This window comes from Rhinopithecus roxellana, chromosome 5 (assembly GCF_007565055.1).
Source record: "Rhinopithecus roxellana isolate Shanxi Qingling chromosome 5, ASM756505v1, whole genome shotgun sequence".
NCBI classification, from domain to species: Eukaryota; Metazoa; Chordata; class Mammalia; order Primates; family Cercopithecidae; genus Rhinopithecus; species Rhinopithecus roxellana.
In genome coordinates this window covers 131,298,735-131,320,793 of record NC_044553.1, presented here as the reverse complement: position 1 = coordinate 131,320,793, position 22,059 = coordinate 131,298,735, and the positions used below count along the sequence as shown (strand labels likewise).

General features: G+C 42.1%; 2 protein-coding genes across 9 annotated transcripts in view; both read right to left on the bottom strand.

The window, feature by feature from the left end:
- LOC104656358 (nucleophosmin-like) overlaps nt 1-22,059 on the bottom strand; it is a 560,652-nt gene that overhangs the window by 320,684 nt on the left and 217,909 nt on the right. The gene's annotated exons all lie outside the window — the stretch shown is intronic.
- The window catches only part of PSEN1 (presenilin 1), an 87,951-nt gene continuing 73,345 nt past the window's right edge, over nt 7,454-22,059 (bottom strand). For 2 of the 5 annotated variants that reach the window (XM_010355838.2, XM_010355853.2), the window contains exons 9-12: nt 20,071-20,157; nt 16,449-16,622; nt 11,141-11,259; nt 7,454-8,714 (exon numbers count right to left, since the gene is read on the bottom strand). In XM_010355838.2, coding sequence (XP_010354140.1) covers nt 8,559-8,714; nt 11,141-11,259; nt 16,449-16,622; nt 20,071-20,157 — 536 coding nt within the window. In that variant the 3' untranslated portion in view covers nt 7,454-8,558. The remainder of the gene's footprint in view (nt 8,715-11,140; nt 11,260-16,448; nt 16,623-20,070; nt 20,158-22,059) is intronic. The other 3 variants (XM_010355862.2, XM_010355866.2, XM_010355846.2) reach the window with 2 other exon arrangements.

Sequence of the window (22,059 nt, the reverse complement as noted above, 5' to 3'; positions counted from 1 at the left end):
GCAAGATAAAGTTCCAAATTTCTCTCCTCGGTTTCTCATCGAGCATTTGAAAGACCACTGTGTTTCCATCCCTGCGTGGAGACCCACTAGCCCTGAAAGCACTCCCTTAAATTCAGGTATTTAAATGTGGTATCATGTTTATCTAGCTCCAAGTCTTGCTTCCCCTTTACATCATCCATGTACCTCTATCCTTGAGTTTAGTCTACTACCGAGAAAACAACTCACAATCAGACTTTCACCTACAGGTCCACCTTGAGGTATGCTATAGGTTTACTCTATAAGGATAAGAAAATCCTTTCCTCTTATGCACGAGAAATTGACCTTGGGTTATGTATAGTCTATATCAAATCCTATGCTATTAAAAAAAAAAAAAAAACAGGCCAGGCATGGTGGCTCATGCCTGTAATCCCAGCACTTTGGGAGGCCGAGGCAGGCAGATCATCTGAGGTAAGGAGTTCGAGACCAGTCTGGCCAACATGGTGAAACCTCATCTCTACTAAAAATACAAAAAAAAAAAAAAAAAAAAAAAAAAAATTAGCAGGGTGCGGTGGCAAGTGCCTGTAATCCCAGCTACCCAGAAGGCTGAGGCAGGAGAATCACTGGAACCCAGGAGAAAGAGGCTGCAGTGAGCCGAGATCGCAGCACTCCAGCCTGAGCGACAGAGCAAGACCCCATCTTAAAAAAAAAAAAAAGGTAGAAGAAACAGAGGCAGCAAGAGCATGTCTCCCTTTCTGCCAACAATTAGGACTTGAAACAAATCTGGTTCTCAAGGCTTTTCCTGTCTCTCCCTTTGAAGAGCGTGGCGTACCAGGCACAGGGCAGTCCATGCGAGTAAATCAACCTTCTCCAAGCATGGGACACTCTACTTGTCGAAAGACCCCTGTGGTAGATTGGGTCATCATCCTCTAGGTCGCCACAAGTCATGTGGTGAAGGAGATATATTCTAAGTAAATATGAAAACAGATTTGGTTAGCTAATTGAATTTTCCTCTGAATAAATCATCACCTTTATTCAAAAACCAGTTATCCATAGGTGTCTCCTAAATACTTCTGTCTTCCTGATTTTTAGTACAGTATATGTCCTTTGCCTTCTTGGCCAATTCAGGCTTTTCCCCTCTTTCCAAACTCAGTTAAAAGCTTTATTTCTGGCCTGGCACAGTGGCTCACTCTTATAATCCCAGCACTTCGAGAGGCTGAGCTGAGAGGATCACTTGAGCCCAGCAGTTCAAGACCAGCCTGGACAACAAAGCAAGACCCAGTCTCTACACAAAATAAAAAATAACTAGCCAGGCATGGGGGTGTACACCTGTAGTTCCAGCTACTCAGGAGGCTGAAGTGGGGGGATCATTTGAACCCAGGAGTTCAACAATGCAGTGAGCCATGATCATGCTACTACACTCCAGCCTGGGCGACAGAGCCAGACCTTGTCTCCAAAACAACAAAAAACCTTCTTTCTGAGAAATTTCTGATTTTAAACCCCTGCTTTTGTGGATCTCTCCTTTACTCTGCATTCTCATTCGAATGACAAGTCAACATTACTACTCGTTGTACTCAAGGATGCTGTCATTTCACTTTTATCCAGATCCTAAGCTACTCTCCACACCGCACAGAAGGGTCCCCAGGGAGAAGGTGTGGCATGGGCTGACGGAAAGCTGCGGAACTTACCCAGAGACACAGGAAACCCAGCCTTGTTATCCTTGCTTCTCAACCCTGCTCAAAGTCCCTCCTCATTCTCATCAAAAACACCACTGTCTGAACCCCTAAAAATCAGAAACCTCTCCCAAGTCCTGATGCCTCTGTAGGAGACTCCACAGACACTGCCTAAAAGAGCCATGAAACTGAATGATGCCTCCAATTCTCAAAGGAGGGAATAAACACGCCCTGCTTCCTGAGGCCCTTGGCAGATGTAGCCGGGAACACATCAATCTCTTATCTGCCCCTTCTGAAGACCATGGCCAACTGTGGTTTTTCTGCCATAAACACATTTCTGATCATTTCCAACATTCTATGTTACTTACTGTTTAGAAACAAAAGGTTTTGTCAAGTTTGGGGATGGAGAGGACATTCCATGCTCTACCAGGTCAATAAAAGTAACGTTGCTTTTTCTCATTAGTGTGACCTACATAATTTCTTTAAAAAATAATCCTCCAGCACATATCTGCACTGTACAACATACATGTCTTATAAGTTTATAGTTTGTTCTGACATATTTACATTAGTGTGAAAGTTGTTAGAAAAAGTACCTTTTAGAATGTAAAGGATAGCTGCTTTGAGGTTTTTATAAACAGATTTAATATTACACTCTTCAGAGGTGTGGCATGCTATAATCCATACCACTTTCTTATGAGTTAAGAATAGAAACAGGCCGGGCGCGGTGGCTCAAGCCTGTAATCCCAGCGCTTTGGGAGGCCGAGACGGGCGGATCACGAGGTCAGAAGATCGAGACCATCCTGGCTAACATGGTGAAACCCCGTCTCTACTAAAAAATACAAAAAACTAGCCGGGTGAGGTGGCGGGCGCCTGTAGTCCCAGCTACTCGGGAGGCGGAGGCAGGAGAATGGCGTAAACCCGGGAGGCGGAGCTTGCAGTGAGCTGAGATCCGGCCACTGCACTCCAGCCCGGGCGACAGAGCGAGACTCCGTCTCAAAAAAAAAAAAAAAAAAAAAAAAAAAAAAAGAATAGAAACAATGCATTTGTGGCCGGGCGCGGTGGCTCAAAGCTGTAATCCCAGCACTTTGGGAGGCCGAGAAGGGCAGATCACGAGGTCAGGAGATCGAGACCATCCTGGCTAACACGGTGAAACCCCATCTCTACTAAAAAATACAAAAAAAACTAGCCGGGTGAGGTGGCGGGCGCCTGTAGTCCCAGCTACTCAGGAGGCTGAGGCAGGAGAATGGCCTGAACCTGGGAGGCGGAGCTTGCAGTGAGTTGAGATCTGGCCACTGCACTCCAGCCTGGGCGGCAGAGAAAGACTTCGTCTCAAAAAAAAAAAAAAAAAAAGCATTTGTTTCTAAATTTTTTTTTTTTTTTTTTTTTTTTAAGACAAAGTCTCACTCTGTCGCCCAGGCTGGAGTGCAGTGGTGAGATCTCGGCTCACTGCAACCTCTGCCTCCCGGGTTCAAGCGATTCTCGTGCCTCAGCCTCTCGAGTAACTGGGACTACAGGTGCCCGCTACCATGCCCAGCTAATTTTTGTATTCTAAACTGTTTCTTGATAAGTGCTAGACAGTTCTCCGAGTTACAGTTATATATATATTTTTTTTTTTTTTGAGACGGAGTCTCGCTCTGTCGCCCGGGCTGGAGTGCAGTGGCCGGATCTCAGCTCACTGCAAGCTCCGCCTCCCGGGTTTACGCCATTCTCCTGCCTCAGCCTCCCGAGTAGCTGGGACTACAGGCGCCCGCCACCTCACCCGGCTAGTTTTTTGTATTTTTTAGTAGAGACGGGGTTTCACCATGTTAGCCAGGATGGTCTCGATCTTCTGACCTCGTGATCCGCCCGTCTCGGCCTCCCAAAGCGCTGGGATTACAGGCTTGAGCCACCGCGCCCGGCCCAGTTATATATTATGATACTTTCATGTAAGAAAACTAGCACAACTGGATTCATGCGGTCTTTATTAATCTGACAAATACAGAAAATCTGCAATCAGCTATCAAAATTATATCTTACCAAGAATTTGAAAGGTATTTATAAAAAAGGTGTATTCACAGTCTGTCTGAATTAAGTGCAAAGCAGTGTCCACAGAAGCAGAAGCCAGACAACATGTGAGAGCAAACGATCCCACTGAAGCCCTCATCCCAGTGCCTCCAAGGGTACCATAAACAAGATGATCCTGTACGTGCTACTATACGCAGTTGATTTTGAAACTGCCTCGTTTCAACAATTACATATTTCAAAAGGAAAACTGCTTTATGGGAAATCGTCCCTGCTACGCAGACCAGCTGGAAATGCTGCCACCACATGTCAGGGTCCAGGGTGGACCCAGCATCCACTAAGAGGCACCCTGCTGCCCAAGGCTGTGGGAGACAGCTTTGATGTTCAAGAAAGGGGTTCATTTCAGCACCAGGGTGCTTTTATATATGCAAATCTGAGGTGTTTCCTGTTAGAGGAGAGGACTGTGGAGATGATCACATGCGGATGACTCTGAGCCCAATGACAGCCTTGTTGGTACCCTCTGGCCAGCAATTTCACAAAGCACTATGAAGAGCTGAAACCTCTGTTTTTAATCTCCTGTGTTGTGGGAATTTAAAGAGGTGAGAGGATCACAAGGATCACTTCTAGGCTCAAACTAATAATGATTATATGATAGTTTCCATCCCAACGGCAAAACCAAATGTACAATTTTCAAGTCTCTTTCCAAATTCAATGTTCAGAATACCCTTGGAGGTGAGAAGGGCAGGTCAAACCGTTCCTTATGTCTAACAGTAAATTTACAGAAAAAGGAGTACTTTACTGAATGGATTGGCTTCTCAAGTCACTTTCATAACATCAATGTACAAGCCCTCAGTAAAGGTAACTGTTAAAAGTGATTATTGACAAATACCCAATATTTTAGAGAAGTTGAAGAAAGATGGTATATACCAGAAAACAAGAGATTATTAACTACATTCTGAGAATTTATCTTATTCATCTTTACATTCTTAGACTCCAGAACCTACGGGATCACAGAAAACACTGAACAAATCTTTTCTTTTTCTTTTTTTTTTTTGAGGCGGAGTCTCGCTCTGTCGCCCGGGCTGCAGTGCAGTGGCCAGATCTCAGCTCACTGCAAGCTCCGCCTCCCGGCTTTACGCCATTCTCCTGCCTCAGCCTCCCGAGTAGCTGGGACTGCAGGCGCCCACTAGTTTTTTTTTTTGTATTTTTTTAGTAGAGACGGGGTTTCACCGTGTTAGCCAGGATGGTCTCGATCTCCTGACCTCGTGATCCGCCCGTCTTGGCCTCCCAAAGTGCTGGGATTACAGGCTTGAGCCACCGCGCCCGGCCTGAACAAATCTTTTCATAGTGGTTTCTGAGCTCTTTTTCTTCCAGGGTTAGATCACAAATGATCAAATATACAAAGCCTTGGGGGTTGGGATCAAAGGCTTCCTGTAGTACTCTAACCCTGGGAGACCTTATTTGGTAGTTAAACTTATAGTTCACATTCTACAAATTATATCAAGAATACCTACACTGTTTGAGCCAAAGAAAAAGTAATAAACATCATCTGTTTGGGCATCTATTGCAAAAGGAGGGTTTTTAAAAGTAGAGAGACTACAATATGGGAATCCCGGAGCCTAGAAGTAAAAACATTGCCTCTTCAGTTGTTGCTTCTGTAGTAAAATCAACAAATTGCTTACTTATGACTGTTTTCTTCCAAGTTGCTTAGAAAGCTTCTATTTTTTCTGATTAAGAAATTTAATCATTTGGAGTCAGAGCTGTGATTCTAGGAACACACACGAACCTAGTGAGAATCAAAAACAGGAAAGTGAGCCTTTCCTCTCTGAAGAAAAATCTGCAAATCTTCCAAAAATGACTGGTATTCCCATAGGCATGTAATGACATTCTGTACATAAATACCCTTTATTCGGTAGCCCAGTCAGACTCAGACTCTTAGTGGCTACCTTCCTTCCTGTCTTTTTTTTTTTTTTTGAGACGGAGTCTCGCTCTGTCACCCAGGCTGGAGTGCAGTGGCCGGATCTCAGCTCACTGCAAGCTCCGCCTCCCGGGTTTACGCCATTCTCCTGCCTCAGCCTCCCGAGTAGCTGGGACTACAGGTATCCGCCACCTTGCCCGGTATTTTTTGTATTCTTTTAGTAGAGAGGGGGTTTCACTGTGTTAGCCAGGATGGTCTCGATCTCCTGACCTCGTGATCCGCCCGTCTCAGCCTCCCAAAGTGCTGGGATTACAGGCTTGAGCCACCGCGCCCGGCCCTTCCTTCTTTTTATTAGGCAGATTGGCTTGGCTGGTCATACTCTACTGCTGGTTTTGCCTGACTCCATAACCACCGCCTGTCCCGTGTGAGTGAAGGCACATCCTTATGGAAATTGCTACTGTTCTTTCCAGTGACAATCTATTTTTCATGGTGGAAGACTAGCATTTGGATGTTTTAGGAATGATTGAACTAATTCTAAAAAGAGTGTTTGATGAAAAAGTTCTCTGCCTAAGATGAATGATTTAAAGAAATAAGATGGGCTGTAGTCTCAGCTACTCAGAAGGCTGAGGTAGATTACTTGAGCCCAGGAGTTCAAGTCTAGCCTGGGCAACACAGCAAAATCCTGTCCTTAAAAAACACAAAAAAAGGAAAGATAGGTTCTCTGTACACTGTCTTATCATGTGGCTGAGATGTGGCTCAAACTTGGAGAAAGAGACAGAATAACTGCCATCTTTCTACAAGGACAATCAGTAATACACATGATGGATTTAAACACACACACCCCACGTACCCTCTTCAGAGAAGAAACTTATCATGAAAGGTGCAACACATCTGGGATCCTTACACAAGTAAACTACTCTAGATGAGGGATCCCTCAAGAATGCTTCCAATCACAAATTGCTATTCAGGTGGCTTTGCTGTAGCTGTGCTTTCTCAACAATACCCATGCTGGCACATGTCTGAGAGAAGGAATGAATCTTGGAAGAAGGGGGTTTCATGGAAAAAAATGAATTGAGATGATAGAACCTACTACTTTAAATCTCCCTTTCTTTGTATAGCTCTTATTTTTCCTGTCTTTGACTGACTAATATAAGCCAATTTTAATTTAAACCCAGATTAGTACTCACATACTACTCTTCAAGTTAGGTTCTTATAAGAAATATCCTGGGACAGAAAACAAATATTCTAAATGCCAAAGAGAACCCCAAACCAGGTCATATCATATCATGGATTGGGAGGGAGAACAGCAGGCAAAAGAGGAAAAAGCTGGCCCCTCCTCAGCTACAGGAGGAAGCTAAGTTTCTCATAAACGCTTATGGTCCGCTCAGCATGGCTACGGGCTCTCTGTGGTGAAGAAGGTTTTGCCCCACAAAGCTTGGTCCAGAGGTGCCCTGGGCCCACAGGCTGATGGCTGTTTGTGTGTTCTGCCTGACTGAGCTGCCCAGAGCCTGAACTCCATGGTAAGTGCAGCAAGCACCTCCACTGCCCAGTTCACACAAAGGTACACTGAGAGGAAAGGTAACGCGGGCAGAGACCACAAAGCACCCATTGTGGAGCTGATGAGAATAACCTGAAACTCCCCCTTGACATCATTAGCTCACTGTATCCCCTTTGCTGCTGGAGGCCCCTTCTCTTTCCCCTCGGCAGTTGGTTCTCCTTCTGCCACCAGGTTCTCCCACAGTTCACCAAATTAAATATGGCTTTCCCCAAACTCTAACTTTCTGTTGATACAACTAGTTCATAATTCACCAGCTTTTGGCTATTAGTTCGAATTCTGACCTACTGTGTAGCAAAAACAAACAAACAAAAAAAACAGGACAGAAAGTGCTTCAACAGCCATTTTACTCTTCTTTAATTCCACTGTCTTGGGGAAAACATCTCATTTGCTGTGGAAGAAGGTCTGACAGCAGGGCTGACAGCACCGATTCATAACACATTCTTTTCATCATACAAAGAGTAAAACCCTAGAATAATGGGACCATCTGCTACCACGACAGAGCTGTCTTACTGGCTGTAGAAAAGGACGGCTTGTGTGGGGGTGAGAGAAGAATGAGGACAGAGGAGGCATCTGGGGCAAGTGAGCCTACAAGTATGTCTACAAATTCAGAATTTGGTGGAAAATCCAAATTTGACTTCAAGATGATAGAGAATTGATGAGAAATAGTTGTATTATTTCCAAAATTTACTGAATTTGGAACCTGAGGTTAAAACTTTTAGGATAAAGCAACCTCAGGTTCAGACTGGCCTTAGGAAGAAATGACAATCACAGATGGTGATGAGTGTCAGTGCTTGAGAAGAATTGCCAAAGTCAATCTACACATTTGACTTGACTCAAAGGGGGGGAAAACAAGTCTCATTTAAAAAGGATGAGTCTGCAGCAAAAAATCAAAGGGAAGCTGGAGCCCCCGCCCACCTCTCCATTCTGCTGCTGGTGCCTGCTCTTCCTCACAGTACCTCCTGAAAAGTTCAGAATTCAGTTAATATAGAATTATTGGGATGATTTTCAACGTGTAGTTTAAGATGAAGAGTTCCGTTTGGTTTAAACCACTTCACCTAACCTCTTGGTAACAGTAGTCCTGAGAGTCCGCAGTGTCGGCGAAATCGTCCTGTGACCAAGCGTCAAGCTGCTGACGGGGCACAGCAACTTCCGGGCCCATCATGTCTCCTTGACTTCGTCCCTCAAATCTGGTAGTTTCTGCACCGAGGGACACAGTCCACTGCGATGAAGTATGTTCAAAATTGTTTTCTATAGGCACCTCCTTCCAAAGTCCAATAGTGCAGGTGGTCAGGAAGACTTGGAAGGAAGCTGCAGAAGTCCAGCCGGGAATCTTGACTTTGTTAGATGTGGACACAGGAAAATCACCTTTGTCCTCCCCAGATTTTGTTACAGTCAAAGGAGAAACATCCATGGGATTCTAACCGCAAATATGCTAGATATAAAATTGATGGAATGCTAATTGGTCCATAAAAGGCTGTACAAGATAATCTGTGGCAAAGTAGAAAACAAGCCCAAAGGTGATGGAGATTGGAAGAGCTGGCAATGCTTTCTTGAAAATGGCGAGGAGTAATAATGTAAGGCACAAACCCTGTGGAGAAGATGGGAAAGACACACATTCACACATAATTATGAAACCATTTTCAGGCAAAACTCAATCACAAGTCTTAGTTTTTAACATAGTTAACTGAATATTTTCCTTTGGGGTTAAATTTTAGAACAGATGTTTCATTCAATCTGGAAGAAGAGCTATGAAAAAACCTAGCTTTTCTTTGTTTCAGAGGGTTCACTATGCACACATTGTTATTTTATCCCCTAATTCTAGGAAATAAACAGAATCTGAAAATAAGTAAAATTATTTTGAAAAAAAGTTAAGGCCGGGCGAGGTGGCTCAAGCCTGTAATCCCAGCACTTTGGGAGGCGAGACAGGCGGATCACGAGGTCAGGAGATCAAGACCATCCTGGCTAACACGGTGAAACCCCGTCTCGACTAATAAATACAAAAAAAAAATAAACTAGTCGGGCGAGGTGGCAGGCGCCTGTAGTCCCAGCTACTCGGGAGGCTGAGGCAGGAGAATGGCGTAAACCCAGGAGGCGGAGCTTGCAGTGAGCTGAGATCCGGCCACTGCACTCCAGCCTGGGCGACAGAGTGAGACTCTGTCTCAAAAAAAACAAAAAAACAAAAAGTTAAAAGACACAGAAATTTCTATCTTAAATACTGTGTTGGCCTCTGTGATTTTAGTTTGGCTAGTTAAAAACCCAGAGGTGAAGAGCATTCTTTATGCTGAGCGGGAGCATTCTTCCCATGCAGGCCCCTCCATGAAGCATGCCGAGGCTGCAGTGTTTAAAAAATAAAATAAACTAAAAGTTTATTTATGAGGAGTATACTGCTTTCTTGTACACACAGAGCAGCCATGTAATAGAGTTCATTTTTTTACCGTAGTTACAGAAACACTAGAAAGTCTTCACCCGGCCAAGATATCTTTAGTAAAAATCTTTAGTAAAAATAGCAGTAAGAAATATTTTATGGGTTGTTTACTTAAATCATAGTTTTTAGGTTGCACACAGTGGCTCATGCCTGTAATTCCAGCACTTAAGGCGGCCGAGGCAGGCAAATCACTTGAGGTCAGAAGTTTGAGACCAGTCTGGGCTATGTGGCAAAACCCCATCTCTACTAAAAATACAAAAATTAGGCCAGGCGCAGTGGTTCACGCCTATAATCCCAGCACTTTGGGAGGCTGAGACTGGCGGATCACGAGGTCGGGAGATCGAGACCACCCTGGCTAACACGGTGAAACCTCATCTCTACTAAAAATACAAAAATTAGCTGGGCACGGTGGCGGGCGCCTGTAGTCCCAGCTACTAAGGAGGCTGAGGCAGGAGAATGGCGTGAACCCAGGAGGCAGAGCTTGCAGTGAGTGGAGATTGCGCCACTGCACTCCAGTCTGGGCGACACAGCGAGACTCCGTCTCAAAAAAAAAAAAAAAAAAAAATACAAAAATTAGCGGGGCATGGTGGTGCATATATGTTATTCCAGCTACTTGGGAAGCTGAGACAGGAGGATTGCTTGAACCCAGGAAGCAGAGGTTGCAGTGAGCTGAGATAATGTCACTGCACTATAGTTTGGGCGACAGAGCAAGACTCTTGTCTCAAAAAAAAAAAAAAAAGGCCAGGTGCAGTGGTTCACGCCTGTAATCCCAGCACTTTGGGAGGCCGAGGCAGGCACATCACTTGAGGTCAGGAGTTCAAGACCAGCCTGGCCAACATGGTGAAACCCTGTCTCTACTAAAAATACAAAAATTAGCCAAGCATGGTGGTAGCCACCTGTAATCCCATCTACTCAGGAGGCTGAGGCAGAGAATCACTTAAAGCTAGGAGGCGGAGGTTGCGGTGAGTCGAGATTGCACCACTCAACTCCAGCCTGAGCAACAGAGACTCCGTCTCAAAAAAAAAAAAAAAAAAAAATCATAGTTTTGAAAGCTTCAGGGTTCATGCTGTTGCACTATCACCAAGATCTATGTGGGATCATGCATGGCACTAGCTCCTCTCACTAGATGCTTGATGTCTTAAGTAACACTGTATGCTACAGGCTGTGTCATTAAATGCAAAACCACCACCAAACTCTCAGTGACTAAGTCTGGGGACTAAGGGAGGATCTGTTTATCCCTGTAAGACGGACCTTACAGAGCTAATTTGCTACATATCTGTGCTGCTAGGCTTGAGGCAGCGGTTCCCAAACAGAAATACCAGCATTTCCTGGGAAACTTTTAAAAACTACACAATTAAATTAAATAAGAATATCTCAGGGCAGAGCTTACAGTTTTAAAAGCTCCCAAGTGATTCTAGTATGTGGCCAGGGAAGAGAACTACTAAGGTGAGGTCCAATGATCAAAAAGCTCCTCAGAGAGCTGGAATATTTAACCCACCTGGGGTTAAAACAGAACTGCCTTAAAGGGACTGTGTAATCAAAGTTTTGACATTAAGAGTTCTGACACATTCTTATTAGTGTATACTTACAATTAATATGGCTACAAAACAGGCTATGGTTGTGTTCCAGTCTCCACTGGCTGTTGCTGAGGCTTTACCAACCAGAACACTGTAGAAAATAAAATCTCCCAATCCAAGTTTTACTCCCCCTAAAAAGGAAAGATTACAAATATAAAACAGTTGGTCACTCTTTGCTATGATTTCACAATTCAAAAATATCACTGCCCTACTCAACCCCACAATGAATGAGAGAAGTCAGTAAATGATATACAAAATTACGCTTCAGCTGTGTCTTTCTTTTTTTGTTTTCTACAACAGGAGTTCCAGATTCTACGTGACTGACTCTGGAGTCCTAACTGTAGATGCTGCTGTTATTTATCAATAACAATAATAAGTAATAATCGTCATCTATTGAATATATAGTTTACACCCAGCACTTGTACTAAGAAGTCCTTATAAGAATTCTGAGATAGGCATTATTTTATCATCTTATTAATTAATATATATATATATATTTTGAGATGGAGTCTTGCTCTCTGGCCCAGGCTGGAGTGCAGTGGCATGATCTCGGCTCATTGCAAACTCTGCCTCCCAGGTTCAAGCGACTTTCCTGTCTTAGCCTCCTGAGTAGGTGGGATTACAGGTGCATGCCACCATGCCTGGCTAATTTTTGTGTTTTTGATAGAGACGGGGTTTCACCATGTTGGTCAGGCTGGTCTCGAACTCCTGACTTCATGATCCACCCACCTTGGCCTCCCAAAGTGCTGGGATTACAGACGTGAGCCACCGCGCCCAGCCTATCATCTTATTTTTAAAAACAGCTTCATTAGGCTATGATTTATCTCATACAATACACGCCTGGCCCATTTTACTTAATATAATGTTTCTGAGGTTTAACCATGATACTACCAAGTGTCTACAGTTTCTTGGAAGTTATTGGAAGCTGAATGGTTTTCCATTATATGGTTTGCTTATCCATTTACCAGTTGATGGACACCTGGATTGTTTTCAATTTGGGGCTATTCTGAACAATGCTGCTAAGAACATTTATGTCCATGTCTCTGTGGGGACAGATTGTTTTCATTTCCGTTGGGTAGACTCCTGGGAGTGCAACTGCTGGGCCATGTAAGTTTAGGTTTTTAGCTTTTTAATAAACTGCCAAATCACATTCCACACTGGCTGTTCCAGTCTGCATTTCCACCACCAACAACTGAGAGTTCCAGTTTCCTCACATCCTCACCAGCATTTGGTATTGTTAGCCTTTCTGATTCTAGTCACTCTGATTAATGATGTTGAGCATCTTTTCATGTGCTTATTAGCCATTATGTATCTCTTTTGGTAAAATGTCTAGTCAAAGCATTTCCCTATCTTAAATTTGGGCTATCATCTTATTAAGTTGTAAGTATCCTTTATTTATCCTAAATACAAGTCCTTTACCGGGACTTCAATATGATTTGCATATATTTTCTCTCAGCTGGTAGCTTATTTTCCTTTTTTTTTTTTTAAGTGATCTCGGCTCACTGCAACCTCTACCTCCCGGTTTCAAGCAATTCTCCTGCCTCAGCCTCTTGAGTAGCTGGGATTACAGGCATGCACCACCACGCCTGGCTAATTTTGTATTTTTAGTAGATATGGGGTTTCACCATGTTGGCCAGGCTGGTCTCAAACTCCAAACCTCAGGTGATCCACCAACCTCAGCCTCCAAAAGTGCTGGGATTACAGGCATGAGCCACCACACCTGGCCTTATTTTCCACTTCTTAGTGGTATTTAAAAAACTTTTTTTTGGCCAGGCATAGTTGCTCACGCCTGTAATCCCAGCACTTTGGGAGGCTGAGGTGGGCAGATCACTTGAGGTCAGGAGTTCAAGACCAGACTGGCCAACATGGTGAAACCTTGTCCCTACTAAAAATACAAAAATTAGCCAGGTGTGGTGATGTGCGCCTGTAGTCCCAGCTCCTCGGGAGGCCAAGGCAGGACTATCGCTTGAACCCGGGAGGCAGAGTTGCAGTGAACTGAGATCTGGGCACTGCACTCCACCCTAGGTGACGAGTGCAAACTGTCTCAAAAAACAAAAAAATAAAAAACAAAAATTTAACTGTGGTAAGATACCCATCAAGTTTAACATCTTAACCTTTTTTAAGTGAACAGTTCAAAGACACTAGGTACAATCATATCATTGTGCTACCATTACCATCGTCCATCCACAGAACTCTTTTCATCTTGTAAAACTGAAACGCTACACCCATTAAACGATTCTTCATTTCCCCTCCCCTTAACCCCTGCAACCACCAGTCTACTTTCTGACTACTCTGATGTAAGTGGATCATATAGTATTTTTCGTTTTGTAACTAGCTTATTTCACTTAGCACAATGTCCTCAAGATTTATGCATGCTGTAACATGTCAGAATTCCCTTCCTTTTTAAAGCTGAATAAAAAACCTGAACAAAGATTTTAATTAGAAATGTAAGACATTTTTATTCATTGTGAAGGTAGTTGGTCTTTTTTTTTTTTTTTTTTGAGATGGCGTTTCACTCTTGTTGCCCAGGCTGGAGTGCAATGGCACAATCTCAGCTCACTGCAACCTCTGCCTCCCGGGTTCAGGTGATTCTCCTGCCTCAGCCTCCCAAGTAGCTGCGCCACCACACTGGGCTAATTTTGTATTTTTAGTACAGACAGGGTTTCTCCATGTTGGTCAGGCTGGTCTCAAACTCCCGACCTCAGGTGGTCTGCCTGCCTTGGCCTCCCAAAGTGCTGGGATTACAAGGCATGAGCCACTGCGCCCAGCAGTAGTTGGTCTTTTAGTGAATTTCAAGATATACTTCCCACAGCCAACATGCCAGTAACAGGCTCATCCTAAGTGTACTACTGATAGATTGGTTCTTTTTATAACCAAGTAATATTCCGCTGTATGAATATACCACATTTATTATCCACTTATCAGTTAATAGACAAATGGGTGGTTTCTGTTTTTGCCTGTTATGAACAATATTACTATGACCACTGAATACGTGTCTTTGTGTTGACATATGTTTTAATTCTCTTGAGTATATACCTAGGAGTAGAATTACTGGGTCATATTTAATCTTTTGAAGAACTACCGAACTGTTTTCCAAAATCACTATACTATTTTACATTCCCACCAGCAGTGTATGAGGATTCCAGTTTCTTCACATCCTCACCAATACTGGTTATTGTCTATCTTTTTTATTACAGCCAATCTAGTGAGTATAAAGTGGCTTTGATTTGCATTTCCCTGATGGCTAATGATGCTGAGTATATTTTTATGTGTTTACAGATCATTTTTACATTTTCTTTGGAGAACTATACATTCAGATCTTTTGATCAGTTTCTAATTAAATGTTAAATGTTGACTTTTAACAGGTTGCTTTGGAAGACATTTGTGTCTTTTAGCAACTGACTTCTAGTGTAAACTGAACCTTTTGGTAAATACCCATAAATCTGGTTTAACATACTCACACCATCAGAGATGGTGATATGTGTGCTGAATGCTAAGATGATGAAGCACGACCGTTATTACTTTGTATTGGCTTCAGAGAAAGAAAATACTGAAGTTAGAAGGGGCAACACTTGAGTTTCGCTTTTTTTTTTTTTTTTTTTTGAGGCGGAGTCTCGCTCTGTTGCCCGGACTGGAGTGCAGTGGCCAGATCTCAGCTCACTGCAAGTTCCGCCTCCCGGGTTTACGCCATTCTCCTGCCTCAGCCTCCCGAGTAGCTGGGACTACAGGCGCCCACCACCTCGCCCGGCTAGTTTTTGTATTTTTAGTAGAGACGGGGTTTCACCGTGTTAGCCAGGATGGTCTCGATCTCCTGACCTCGTGATCCGCCCTTCTCGGCCTCCCAAAGTGCTGGGATTACAGGCTTGAGCCACCGCGCCCGGCCTGAGTTTCGCTTTTTTTTAAAAAAGTTGGAGATGAAGAGGAGGAGGACACAAGGAGTTCTCTCAGGAGAGGGAATCTTCAAATTAGAAAAGGCAGTCATGAAAGAATTATGCTGCTGCTCTGGTCAACAACTATTATATTATTTCTTCTGGCTCCTGGTGCCTGTGAGAAAAGAGGAAAGTAGAAGAGGCAACCTAATTACGGTGGTAACTGAGAGCAGAACAAAATCCCAGCAAAGGCAAGCTAAAGCCTGCTGTAAGAGCAGGCAGATATATCTACTTTCCCAGGAGTGTGAAAGTCACAGGCTGCAGCTGGGCTTTGCTATCTGGAAAACTCAGCCAAGCAGTAAAGTCATGAATATGCCCAGTGAAAGTTCTGACTCAGTTAAAAGATTGAGGACAAGGTGTAAAAAGTGTTCTCCTCAAACTGATGGATATGTCAAGGTCACAATAATTAGTGACTAATGATTAAAGACACTAAGGAACCTAGGTGTGTGTTTCTTTAAAACTACTTAATATTCTTGTTGTAATGTTTTAATCAAGTTTCACTCTTGCAAAAACAAGAAAACCAAAAATAACTTAGTTGGAAAACATGCTTATTCAAATAATAAATTGAATAAAGTCTTATTCAATGGACCACATCTCTAAGACTAACTGAAGAGATGACTGAGCCCTAACCAAGGGGCTTTAGTGGCCGATCATGTTCCTAAGAAGCCCTAAGCATTAACTTAAATCTATTAAGTGGCAACACATCTTAGACACTGAAGAAATACTTGCATTTCTGCCAATATCCTAAATCCCTTTGATTTTCTTTAAAATAAATAAAATATAGCACTTGTCAACAAAAGGAATAATGTATAAGGTTGTATCATGAAAATCCACAGATCTCTCTACAGCAGAGACATATTAATAAAATTTTTGTAGACAAATGTATCACAGCCATGAAGGCTTATTGGAATAATTTTTAAAAATCTTTTACTTTACAAAATAAATGCCAAAAGGTCAGGCTGTAAAATGCCAACTTAAAAAGACTGAAGGGAGGCTGGGTACAGTGGCTCACACCTGTAATCCCAGCACTTTGGGAGGCCAAGGCGGGCGGATCACCATGTCAGAAGTTCAAGACAAGCCTGGCCAAGATGGTGAAACCCCGTCTCTACTAAAACTACAAAAATTATCCGGGCATGGGGCGCATGCCTATAGTCCCAGCTACTCGGGGAGGCTGAGGCAGGAGAATCGCTTGAACCCAGGAGGTGGAGCTTGCAGTGAGCCAAGATTGCGCCACTGCACTCCAACCTGGCGACAGAGAGAGACTCTGTTTCAAAAAAAAAAAAGGCACTATTACTGATATTTCCAAATAAAAGTTACATGTGACACAGAATTAGATTGTATTAGATTGTAACACTCTCAATTCATTTTGCAACACAGAGCAATGTACATACTTTCCTCTGGATCTTCACCAGCAAGGATGCTGCTGGAAAGTTCCTGGACAGCAGCTCGTGACTCAGGTGTAGAGCGATGAGGCCCTAGATGACTGTCCCTCTGGGCTTCCCATTCCTCACTGAAGCCGCCATCATCATTCTCTGCAACCGTGTCTTGTGACTCCCTTTCTGTGCCTTCAAGAGAAAGTGAAAGTTACAGCTCTAATATTTAGAAAAATTTAATACCTTTACCAAAATTACATGGAACCAGTAACTAGCTGTCATTGTAACTAGCTGGCCCTTAAACCACAAAGCATGGGCTGTAGCAGTGCCTGCTGGTAGTTTATCCAACAGCTATTTTCTCCCTTATTTCCTGAGGGCAGAATCCTGAATTGTTTGGGTTCCCCCATCCCTCTCCCACATGACTCTGGTGGTAAATCCTGACCAATCCAAGCCAAGCATGGTAATCCCACCAAGCCTCTTCCTAACAAAAGCTCTAAGGCTGTGGGGTTATAACTTGGTATGAACCTATGAATGGTGAAGCAAAGTCCGCTGGGATTCCTGGGGAATTTTTTCTCACTCTTTAAGAGAGACTAAAGGAAAAAATAAACAGTCCCCTTCTATGCCTGAATGTTGCCTTATCTAGATATGATGCCTAGAACTACAGCTGTCATGACCACCAGGAGCAGTGGGCTGAAGACCAAGCCTATACACTAGTGATGGTAGAGTAGGAAGTTGGGCTACTTGAAAACATCCCTGAGCCACCAAATTAACCAACTCGACAAATTTCAAATGTCTACACCTCAGGCCTTCCTGTCACGTGAAGAATACAATTCTTCTTTGCTTAAGGCAACTTAGTTGGGCTTTTTATCTTTGCAACTGAAAGCTTCCTAACTGTTAGCACTCATCCCTGGATTTGGTGACAAAGTTATAAAAGTGGCTTCATTCTGGACGGTGGATTGGGAAAGGAGGGGGGAGTGAATGTCTTTATGGGCCAGTCATTTCATTATAATGACTATCAATCTCATTGAAAATGGTGAGCACGATAGTCTTAAAAAACTTTCATACATTAAAAATAATTAAAATATTTAAGTGAAGTTCAAAGTACTTTTATTCTTCCTTCATTTTCTATAAAAGTAATATAAAATGTTCAGAACAGAAGTAGATTTGCCATGAATAAGTACAGCTTGTGAGCTTCAGGGCCCTTCCTTACATGGCTTCCTCTGGGACAGCCCTCACAATTTTGTATTGGTAGTTTTGTATTCTTTTTATTATCCAGGTCTCCAAAACACCTGAGTCTTCTCTGGTTTGGAGTTGAAGAAATAATATAAGAATAAGATTTATACATGAAAACAGCAGTCCCTTTTCTGCCCCCTCCCTCCTCATTTCTGATACTCATTCCTACTTTAAACTCTTTTAGCCATTCCTTTTGGTATTTACCTCCATAATTAATTATAAGTAGCATGCTCATTGTGCCATAACTTGATGTTTTAATTGGGGTACTTATTGGCCTCCTATAGAGAAGATAAAGCATTAGGTCTCATTCTCTTCTGCACGCAAATGTAACTCTTCCCGTCTTCCTAGTGCCATAACCTTAAATTCAGTTTTATATTCTCACTATGCAAATAATAGTCACAACTAAACTACTTTGCTACAGCCAGAATATACTATAATTACATTTGCTTTTTTGAACAAGTTTTTGTTTTCTTTGGAAAACTGCCTCATTTTTTTCCATTGATGAATTCTATATTATTATCTATGACTAATTTATCCTGAAATGCTCTGACAGAGTTCAACCACATCAGGTAATCTCTCAGTTCTTTTTCTTTGTTTTTTCCTTGCACAGATATCCCTCTCGGAGCCCTACGCCCTTTTGTTCCAATGTAACTTCTAGTTCCGTTAACACAGTGATTTAACTAGGGATAGCACCTCCCTTCCAGGGAGTGTTTGGAAATAACTAGGATGGAGGAGTTTTTGATTATCACAAAGCTTCAAAGCCATTATTGGCATTTAGTGGGTGAGCGGCCAGGGATGTTAAATATCTTGCAATGTGAAGGGAAGTCTCACACAATGAAGAACTGTGCCCCCCAGAATACTAGCAGCACTCTCACTGAGGAAGCCTGCAGTTCATCCAGCCTTCTCATTTCAAAGCCCTTGCTCATGCTGTCCGTCTCTTGGAAAGCTCTTCCTCCGCCCTTCAGCAAGCCGTCACCTATTATCACTTCCTCAGGGAAGCACCCCTTGACTTTCCAGGATACGTAAAATTCCACTATTATAAACTTTCACAGCAACTTATACGTCTTCTTTGCAGTACCTATCACAACTGTATGAATTATTTATGTAATAATTTGTTGACCATCTATCTCCCTAAATAGACTATAAGCTCCACAAGGGCAGGGGAAATCTTGTTTAGTGCTATATCCCCAGGGCCTAGCACATAGTCAGGTGCTCAGTCAACATCTGTAAAAGGAATGAAATTCTGTTGTATCACTCACTCACTCATACATACATATATACCTACATGCTCACAACCATTAGATTTTCTTTAGCTTAACACAGGTTAACTCTGTAGATTTCCTGGCTTTATAAAACATAAACTCTCCCTTTCCTGACAAACAGCACCTCAATTAAGGCCTTTTTTCCCCTCACCAATATTTATTTCGCCTGTTGTTTTTCAGATTCCTCATAAAAGTTAGCCCTTTTTTGTTTTTCTTTCAAAAAGTAAGCTTTTATTTTTTTAACTATTTATATTGTGCTGTTATTCCTCAGTTCTTTTTTATCTTTTTTTTTTTTTTCTGTGTGTGTGGGAAGGTAGCCTCCATTCCAGAAAATTGAATGAAAGCTCCCCCTCAACTCCTTCTAATAACAACTTCTAACTTGTGTTCTCCTTAATATGTTCTGTAGTATACTTAGAGGACTTTTCACTCTCATCCTAAGTCATTATTATTATTCATTATTATTATTATTTTTGAGGCAAGATCTCACTAAGTTGCCCAGGGTAATCTAGAACTCCTTGGCGCAAGTGATCCTCTTGCCTTGGCCATGTAGCTGGGACTATAGGCATACATAACAGGACCCAGCTCATCCTAAGTCATTCTTATCCTCTTCTAAAAAGTCATATCCACCTAGAATATTTAATCTTCTCAGTATAAACATTAGCACATCTCAAATCATATTTCAGTTACTCTGGCCATGGTAGACAAGAAGTTCCTATTGTTATGTTGTTTATATTTTGCTTTGTTTGTTTACTTATATTTCCTTTATTGTCTGTTTCTTTTAGGAGGTTCTTACTTTTACATGTTTGGAGAGAGTTTATTGTTTCTTTTTAAAATCATGACTTCTAAAAAACAAACAAAAAACAAAAAACAAAATCATAACCTCAACCTGAACCTTTCCATGCTGGTATTCTGTATTTAATGGGAGGTGTCTTAAGCTAGGGTGCCTTGACCGTATTGTTGGGTTATAAGTATCTGAACTCCTTAAATATTTATCTGTGTATTTACTGGGCATTACTACAGTTTTCAAGAGATTCTCAAAGGAGTCTATGACCAAAGAAAGATAATAAAAACATTGCTATACTGTTAGCTTATAAGATAACAGTGACCCTGAAAAACCAAGATATTATCTAATTAAAGTTACCTACTTTCTGCATTATACTTGGAATTTTTGGATACTCTCCTTTGAGCTTCCGGGTCTCCTTCTGCCATATTCACCAACCACACCATTGTTGCTGTTGAAAAAGACAAAATTCCAGGTAAGCACTGGATACACAAAGTATGCACAGACAACAACAGGCCATCATTTCTCCACACAAATCGCCAATCTTCCTAATGCTGCCTTAAGACTGTTCAACAGCCGGGCGCGGTGGCTCAAGCCTGTAATACCAGCACTTTGGGAGGCCGAGACGGGCGGATCATGAGATCAGGAGATCGAGACCATCCTGGCTAACACGGTGAAACCCTGTCTCTACTAAAAAATACAAAAAACTAGCCAGGCGAGGTGGCGGGCGCCTGTAGTCCCAGCTACTTGGGAGGCTGAGGGAGGAGAATGGCGTAAACCCGGGAGGCGGAGCTTGCAGTGAGCTGAGATCCAGCCACTGCACTCCAGCCTGGGCTACACAGCGAGACTCCGTCTCAAAAAAAACAAAACAAAACAAAACAAAACAAAACACTGTTCAACAATCAGAAGTAAAAATAATAAAAGGTTCTCTTTGGTTTTAGCAGATAAGAGAAAAAGTTCTGAAACTGAATGTTTACTGTAGTGTTCAAACTGTACCTGCTATCACAAAACTCTTCATCATCATTTTTAGTCCGTGAAAAGTAACCAGAAGGAAAACTGTTCAGCAGCAAGATTCCACTGAAACAACAGCTGGACTAGTTGAATGTTCTAAATTCCAGGACAAACTGGAGCTCACAAAAGCCTCAGATGATGATTATAATTCAAAAGATGCACAGAGTAAATTTCCTTCATATTATGTCTCACTTTTAGAATGCTCAATGATGCTAAATCATGTTTTAAACTTGAAGTGAGAAAGAACATTAAAAGCAATAAACATAATAGCAATAGTCAAGTGGCCTCCTCTGTGACCCTTCTACAAAAATACATGTGTATCAATATATCAATCTAGATCTAGATATACACATGTGCATCTCTACCACATATTAGTTCAGAGACAACGTGAAAACTTTAAAATGGTGCTTCTCTATTTCAGGCAGGAATGAAAAATAGTATAATCTCCATTGGTGGGAAAGTTCGTAACATCTAATAAAACTACATGTCCATTAACCCTTTAACCCAGCAATATTACATTTTGGAACTTATCCTGAAGATACATCAACAATAACACTAAAGTACATATAAACAAACACATGACATGGGGCTATGGTGGGAACCAAATGCCAGCAGCAAGCTGAGTCCAATCTGGTCACAGTAATTTTAAACAAGATACTTAGCATTTATGTCTCTCTGGCTTTTTATCACTATAATTTTATCCATGTTTCTAATACTTAGGCTTCTTGAAGAACTTACGAAAGAAATACACAAAGAAGCTGAACGACCGCCTTGTTATTTCTGAGGTCAACCAAGTTTCATTATAGGATAACACAACCAAATGATCAAAAGTTAACAGAAACCAGGCAGGCAACACACTGTTTAAATCCAGATCTAAAGAAGAAAAACTGAAGGGCAACCACCAAGTATGAGGTTTTTATTTTCATTTTTTCTAAAAACAGGGTCTCACTGTGTTGCCCAGGCTGGACTCAAACTCCTGGGCTCAAGCAATCCTCCCACCTCAGCCTCCCAAAGTGCTAGGATTACAGGCATGAGCCACTGCACCCAGCCTGTTTATGGATTTCTATAGCCTTTTGGAAATGAAGGCACCAGCAATTTATTAGGCTTTCATTCTTTATGCAAGTATGAAAAAATATAGCTACAAGCTTCTTTGTTTTTTAATAGTATCATGAAAATCAATGGCCAGCTAACTTTTTCTGTAAATGGCCAGGGAGTAAACATTTCAGGTTTTGAGCATCACATATTCTTCCTTATTCTTTTTTTTTTTTTTAAATGTAGAAACCATTTTCAGCTAATAAGCTGTACAGAAACAGGCAATGGGCCACATTTGGCTTCAAGCAGT